Source organism: Lathyrus oleraceus, chromosome 4 (assembly GCF_024323335.1).
Source record: "Lathyrus oleraceus cultivar Zhongwan6 chromosome 4, CAAS_Psat_ZW6_1.0, whole genome shotgun sequence".
Classification (NCBI taxonomy): Eukaryota; Viridiplantae; Streptophyta; class Magnoliopsida; order Fabales; family Fabaceae; genus Lathyrus; species Lathyrus oleraceus.
Window position 1 is genome coordinate 231,814,313 of NC_066582.1, and position 8,313 is coordinate 231,822,625.

General features: G+C 35.0%; 1 protein-coding gene across 1 annotated transcript; it reads right to left on the reverse strand.

The window, feature by feature from the left end:
- Nucleotides 1–3,380: 3,380 nt before the first annotated feature.
- Nucleotides 3,381–4,232, reverse strand: LOC127135381 (uncharacterized). The gene has a single exon (XM_051062109.1). The coding sequence runs from the start codon at nt 4,230–4,232 to the stop codon at nt 3,381–3,383; it is 852 nt and encodes a 283-aa protein (XP_050918066.1).
- Nucleotides 4,233–8,313: the final 4,081 nt, after the last annotated feature.

The following is an 8,313-nucleotide window of genomic DNA, read 5'->3' on the forward strand; positions in this document are numbered from 1 at the left end:
ACTTCCGTTTGATACTAGCCAATTCCTTCAGACTTATCTTCGTTTGTCCCATGTAAAACTGCTCATGGAACATTCTCTCTAGTTGGTTCCAAGTGTGGATCAAACTTTATGGCAAGGTGGTGAACCATGTGAAGGCATTCTTTGGTAGAGAACATGGAAAAAAAACTTTATCCTATGGCTCTCATTGTTTGACATGTCTCTTGCTTCAATTAAATATCTAGCCACGTGCTCGACAGTGGATTCAGTGGTATCCCCAAAAAACTTAGTGAATTTGTGGATTTTTGTTCTAGGGGGTGCTTTTGCCTATAAGATATACTCTGACAGAGGTGATGTATAATTTGGCCTTCGACGGCCAAAATTTACCCCATTTCGAACCATAATCCTCCCGACCATGGCTGCTAGATTATTATCTGCTGCCAAATTGTCATGTCGAACTTGTCGTGTGATATCATCGACATTTTGGTCTCTATTTACCATTACTACCCTTGGTTCCCTGGGTATTTATGGTTCGATCCTAGGGGGTACTACTCCTACCCCTTGATTCGACATCTCTGGTTGCAGTTGATTTTATGGGATCTGGTTGATAGTAAGGTCTTCTTCGAAGGTGACCCCCTGGTTTTCTCTTACCCAATCCCTAGGAGGGTGCCACTAGGGCTGTAGTACACCCAGGAATTCAGACATTCGGGCCACATGCGCTGTCATTTGTTGATTCGATTGAGTCGTATTTTGAATCAGAGGATTTAATACGGTGGTCAATGTTTGGGTCAACATTTGGACCATCTCATGGTTACTTTCGTCCATCTGTTGTCTCCACACTGCTGCGGAGTTATTGGTAAGACTAGGTAGTTGTGTCTAGTGTCTCAAACCTAAAGATTGGTTAGTTCGACCCATGTTAACCCCAGACCCTTGTACTGGAGAGTTCACGTTAAGCACTGGTTCTGAGAAAGTCGAACCAACATTGTGTAAACTGGCCATCACTAATGTTGGCATTCCATATGGTTGTTCTCGACCACCAAATGGTATCAAGAAACCAAGGGGTACCAAAGGCCTGTTTGGAATATCTCTAATCGGTGGGGGAGTATGTGGAGGCCCCCAAGGCCCGATGTAAGTTAAAATTGGTTCAATATGGGAGATCGAATGCGTCGACATCGAACTCACCATAGATGGAACTATTTCAGACACGTGCACTATGGCCGTGTTCACCCCTATCGAAGAATAAGGGGGCGTTATGTTACTGATTGATGAATTTTGAGAGTTTTGCTTATCTGGCACATTTAAATTTTCCATTCTCGTATGGGATTCTCTCCTTGGTCGTTCTTCGTTGTTTATGGCTACTTTACCACTCCTTAATAACATACAACGAGTTCTTTCCGAAAAAGGGAAAAATGAGTTAACAACCAAAATTAAAAGCAATTCCAAAACGCTAGCACTGTCCCACTGGGCGTGCCAATTTGTTTACCTTGAAAATTAGTAAACAACCGCTGATCTTCCAAATTTCTAAATTTCGTTACTCACAGGATCGATCAGATTGATCCTAAGACATGTGCTAATTGTTTTTAAAATGAATTCTAGTAATCATGAACACTTCGACAGTGTTTGTGGGACTAGTCGTTAAAACTTATGGTAAAAAGTTAATATGAATTAAAGAGAAAAATTATAAAAGAATATGATGATAACCAAGTGGCAACGACAAGTGTTCGAAACAAAGAAATATTAAAATTGTTTGAAATAAACAAGTAAAGAAGACTGTTTAAAATAAAGAAGTAAAGAAGACTGTTTGAAATAAAGAATTAAAGAAATGTTTGAAATAAAGAAGTAAAGAAATATATTTCAGGAAGAAAAGTAAAAGTTAATTGTATTGCTTTGAAATAACTAACAATGGTGTAAGAAAACATACATTCTTTAATTTACGATTCCTCTTCACACGGGTACTTGGTAAATTTTACAGACTCTGTACACACTTTGACACCCCCCGATCCTAACACTAAGACCCTTTATTTATACTCAATCGAAATAACCGTTTCTAACGGCCTTTCAATCACGTCGAGACACATGACACCTTGCATGGATATAACTATCCATTATGCCCCACGTGTACCTTCAACAGTTTCAAATAAGAGCAAAGTTCCCTCATTTATTTGAATTTTGAATCTCCAATCGAAAACCGTTTTCAACTATTTTAAGAAATATTTCTAAGTCCTAACTGCACGCTGACCCTTATACCCAAAGATTTTCAACTGGGTCTTTTTAATATCATATCCTGTCGAAATATATCTACCCTGTCGAAACATCTCTTCATGGTCGAAACATCTATACATAGGATTTTCCTTTTGGTAATTCTTCAGTGGGCGTCGAAATTATGAGCTAACAGTTTGCGAGAGCTTTCCAAGCTAAATAGCCAACCACAAATTATTAAAATGAGAATTTAATTAAGAAATTTTTTTAACGTATAGATCTCAACTACAAACATAAAGTCGCTGTGATTTGTGAATTTAAAAACTTGTCTTCTATAGATTTAGATACTTTGTTTCTTAAATGTCATAAACATGAAATTAAGTTAAAAAGTGTTTGTCGAAGAAAAAGAAAAAAACTTACACTTAAAAAAGAAGATACCAAATAATCAACCAACGATGAAGATACAAATCTCTTAATCCTAAAGTTCAAAAAATTCATATGGCATAAAAAAAACAACCACACAATTTTTAACACAAATATATATAAATATCTTATTTTATACCAACATGATTTCAATGTGAAAAGAAAAAACACATAAAATCAAACTATCATTAAAATAAAAAATATTTAATTGGAATTTTGATTCCTCTATTTTATCATTTTTTTTGAATTTTGATCTTTCAATTTTAAAAACTATTTTTTGTGTGTTGGATTTTGATCTCTTTTTGAGGATTAAAATCCAACACAAAAACTCAAAAAAGGAAAAAAAAAACATGGTATTTAAAACGGGGAATCAAAACCTAAAAACAAAATAGGAGGATCAAACTTAGACATACAAAAGATCTTAGAAAGAATCAAAGAAAACATACATAGCATAGCATGATACGAAAATAAGATACATAGCTTAAGATATCAATGCATGCAATTGTTGTGGCGAATTCATTGATTCTTACCTTCATAGTTTTACGATTCCGATTCAAAAACACAATAGTAATAAGTTCAAATAAATTTAAAATGTAAAAAAAACAAAGAATATGGAAAAGTTTATAAGATATAGCATAAATCTGAATCATGTTTATGCTTTTATTCCAACATATACAAATTTGTTAGAGCTAATCCTCAAAAATTCGGATTACATGATCACTCTCATAGTCTTGTTAATAATTAAAACTTGGACAATGATTTATACTTCACTCATCATTTTCCTAATGAGCAAGCATATTAAGAAAAGAAACTCTATTCCTTACTAAACATCTAAATATGCAATCCAATCCAGCTTCCAGATCACAAACACTATCATTCAATGTCTCCAACATTCTTAAGATGGATGCGAAATCAGTGTTCTTCTGCTTCTTCTCTGGAGAAAACAATCTTGAAGGATTAAGCTTTGAGATCAAAGATGGCTCTTTTGTTGTTTTAAGTCTTGGTATAGATATGAATAACAAAAGAGAACGAAATATAGATATTGTGATGATACTTGCTTCTCTTAAAACTTCTGCTAAAAATATCATATTTTGATCTTGACCCATTAAAGAAAAAACCTTAACTTTGTTTTCCATTCTCTTCACTTCGAAAAGTTGCTTTGAAATTTCCTTCTTTGCCTTCTTTCTAAAGCAATCATACTCATAAATGCTACTTTCAATGCTTGATGCTGAATTTCCTCTTCTTCTACGTATAGCAGATTGAATTGTTTGAACATGTTGTTTAAGATTCAAGAGTAATTCCCTTGACGAACTACATGCATCTAAAAGTGTGACTGAACCACCTAATGAATCTTCCACTAGTTTTCCATTTTGATAGTGCAAAAGAGCTTGTTGTGTTTGTTGAGAACGAAAGAGTTCCTCCATGCAATTGTATAATTCTGCAAGAACAACTAAATCACTCTGAATTGTATCTGCTTCAAAAGAGAATGTTCTTGAGAGAGATTGAGAAGAATTTTGTGGTTTAAGATGGTTTAATAATGCTTCAACTCTCTGTGAAGATGGATGAATTCTTGTTGGTAAACTGATTGACCTTAATGGTTGATGAGTAGATGATAACATAAAAATTGTTTCCATTTTTTTCTTTTGTTGTTTACTTAGAAAGATGAACTAACACAAGGATTAATGGATGGTTGATTTCTAATTAGTGTTTCTTGCATCTATTTATAGGAATATGATATAAGAGAATTGGAGAACTTTAAATTTGAACAAGGTGAATAAAGCCAATTATTTGAGTATTATATGTGCATGTGAATGCAATGTGAGTCTCCCTACATTTTCGATTGGTTTGTTATATTTTAGGCCAACATTTCCATTACATTGTGATTTGATTAATCCAATGTTAGTACGTAAGATGGACTAAGCTGTATGAGAAATTTATGGTCGTATACAAACAATTGATACAGAACATCATTGCAGGTTTATGCTGCCTTGTTTCCCCTAATGATGGTTCAATAATTAAATCTACTCAACCATATGTCAATACTCTAACATATCTCTCTTGCGACTGTAAGTTAATCTAACGGGTAAGGATTCAGATGACATTCTATAACAATGTGTGGCAGTGATTTGCCAATTTTAGGAGACAAAAGAGGCAATAAATATTAATGCTTGGATCTACTTCGGAAATTGATAAGCTTAGAATAATAAAGAAAAACATTACAGGGTATTTTGTTGGGAGAGTGACTTGTGTTACGAATATATACAGTAAAGGAATTAAGGAGCAATGATTTAAGGGTAAAGGGGGGAAGTATAGGAATCAGAATTTTAGTTGTATAGGTAATAAGCTGACAATTTTGTCAATTTTGTCTGCTTTGTGCTTTTTTTTCATGCATGCATGTGAACATCAATATTAATCGGGAATATAATCTTTAATGCACCTTAATATACAACGTGTAGTTTATGGCTTATAATTTAAAGTTATAGTAAATTTTGTCGAAGTCGAAGAGTTTTGTTGAAGTTAAGAAGCTGGTGTAGTTGTTGAAATATGTTAGATTGTTGTTTAAGTTAGCATGTTGAATTGGGTCCGTCAGTTGGGGCAATTGTTTAGTATGATAGTTGAAAGTTAGGGTTTAGTTTTCTTACAAATAGCATACTAGTCATCACTTCTCCAATCAATCCCTGATAATCCTAGACAGAGGGAGAATCCAGTGTGTAGTTGAGACTCAATTGTATGCATTGTAATTAATATATAATTGAATTAAGAATCCAGGGTTCAAAAGCATTTTGAATTGCCTTTATCTTTTCTTCTCTTTTTTTCTTTACTTTTTTCTTGTTAATCAAGAAACCGATCATACTCTGTTTTCTGGACATCGCTTTCACAACAAATTGGTACGGTGAGTGTGAGGGAGAAGATGTTGTCAAAAAATATGAGATTGAGAAATTCACCAGTGTGAATGATTACAGTTTGTGGCGCTTGAAGATGCAAGCCCTACTGGTTCAACATGGTTTGTAAGAAGCGTTGAAAGGATCAGAGAAGATGGATGTTTCCCTATCAGAAAAGGAAAAGATGACTATGATCGAGAAAACCCACAATTCAATCATCTTGAGCCTTGGTGATAAGGTTCTGAGGCCGGTTTCAAAGGAGAAAACTGCAGCGGGTGTGTGGAGCAAACTCGAGGGTTTGTGTATGACCAAATCCTTGGTCAATTTTCTTTACCTGAAGCAAGTTTTGTATTCATTCAAGATGAGTGAAGACAAAGTCTTGGTTGAGTAGTTGAATATGTTCAACAATTTGATTCTTGATCTTGAGAATATTGAGGTCAAGATTAATGATGAAGATCAAGCATTGTTGTTGTTGTTGTTGTGTGCTTTACCTAAGTCTTATGCTTATTTCAAGGAAACTCTCTTGTATGGAAGAGAGTCCCTAACCTTTGAAGAAGTTCAATCAGCCGTGTACTCGAAGGATTTGAACAAAAGAAAATAGAACAAACCATCATTTGTGTGTGAAGGATTGTCCTTGAAAGGGAAATTCTTGAAGAAAGATGGTAGGTTTGAGAAGAAGAAGGGTAAAGTTCTACATAATTATTATGGTGGTAATGCTCATGCTATTAGGTGTTATCATTGTAAGAAGGAGGATCACACAAGAAAGGTGTGCCCCGATCGACGAAATAATCATGGTGGAAATGATAATGGTAAACAAGGACGTGTTTGAGGAATTATGTGATCCAAACAAGGAGTGGATTAAGGATTCAGGTTGTATTTGGCACATGACAAGGATGATTACTAACGAAAATTATAGGTATTCATTCAGAAAGATAAGGATGAAACTTTTGAAAATTTCAAAAGTTGGAAAACTTTGGTAGAAAACCAAACTTGCAGGAAGGTCAAGAGGTTGAGGATTGACAATGGTCTTGAATTTTGCAATGGGACTTTTGACAGCTATTGTGTTGCATTTGGTATGGAAAGTGTTAATACCTTAGGATTGGCATTAATTTTGTAAAACAAATAATGTAATCATCTCTGTTGTTTTAATATGTTGGGTTGAAGAATTTCAACATCTGGACCAACATGTCATGTACGATGTCACAACATCATGTCTGTGACATCGCACATGTGTAGAAAACTGAATTAATTAATTCAGTATATATTCTGGGATTAGTGAGGATATTTGGTGAATATCCTAACTCCCATGTGGAGGTCTTAAAGACTCAATCAGAATATATATAGGCTCAAAATAAGGAGATATATATGGAGAGATTTTAGGATTGAAGACCTTGATTGTAGCAGAAAGTTTCTGCTGACTTTGTAACAACAAAGAACAAGTTTGCTGCGATTTCTGAAGGCCCAAATCCAGTTGGGTGATTAGGTTATAAATAGCATATTGTAACCTAGTTTTTGTAAGCCTCATAGAATGAAAATCTAGGGGTGTGTGTGAGGTAAACCTCCCAACCTGTGGGAAGGTTACCATGTGTTTCTCAGTGTTCAAAGCTGAGAGTATTTGTAACTCAAAGCCTGTAGGCAAGAGTGATTATGATCTTGAACGAAGCTGTGAAGCAAGTTCAAGTTGTTTTAACATTACATTGTATTTGTAGTGATAGGAATGGAAACTGGAGGTTTCTATCTAGGAGTTCCTAGGTATAGATTGCATTGGGTAGGGATTAAGTGAAGAGTTGTAAACGGGGGAGTTTAACTCTGAATTAATACTGCTGATAGTGGATCTTCTTCCTGGCTTGGTAGCCCCCAGATGTAGGTCATGTTTGATCGAACTGGGTAAACAATTTTCTGTGTTTGTTTTCCTTCTGCATGTTATAATCCTGTCTGCCATAACTCAGGTTGTAATTCAGTCTGCTTATCAAGTTAATAACAGACCTGATACATAGCCTTCTGTTTGAATGTCAATCAGAATGTTTTGACATTCATCATTAACAACACATACTGAATAATAAGCATGTTGATCTCAGTTCAGTATTTAGTTAAGTCTGGTCTTCAAGAGGATAACAGACCTGGCCAACGGATCATAGTGAAACTGTCAAACTGGATGTCTTGACAGTTGTACGTGTAGACTGATACTGAAGTAGATACTGATTAGTCTTTCACAGTATAGTAAAGTTAGCACAGTCTGTTTTCAGGAACATAACAGAATCAGCATGAGGTATATGTTCTGAATGTCAAACTAAATGTTGTGACATTCACACCTGACAGTTGGTGCTAAATTGGAGGATAATTAGTGTTTCTGTTTCAGCATTTTTCTCAGGCTAATTTAAGGAATCCAACAGCTGAGCTAAAATCCAGGAAAATAACAACTAACCTACAATGAACCTAACAAATAGCCTATTTGTCAGCTCCCTAATGTGTGGATTAGGTTACCTTGTTTGACTTTTAGTTTAGGAAACACGAGCTCTAAGCCAGCAAATTGAAATACAGTAACAGGTGATGTGCAAATCAATATTGATATATCATGCTGATAACTGTCCAAACACAACAGAAGTAAGTATGGTGTTTGATCTCTGTTGTGTCTGTGTACAAGAAGGACAGAACTAGGTGTTCTTCCATTCTAAGGTAATACAGTAGCAGAAGTTGTGACTACTGTGAAATCGTGCTTGAGTACAGGGTTTTAATTTATATAACTGTCTTGCTGTATTAGTTATAATGTTGGATCAGATGTCATGACTTAGAGTAGAACATCTGAATTCTGACTACGCCAGAATTTCAATTG

Coding starts and splice junctions, on each gene's coding strand:
- LOC127135381 (XM_051062109.1), bottom strand. CDS start 4,232: ATGGAAACAATTTTTATGTTATCATCTACTCATCAACCATTAAGGTCA.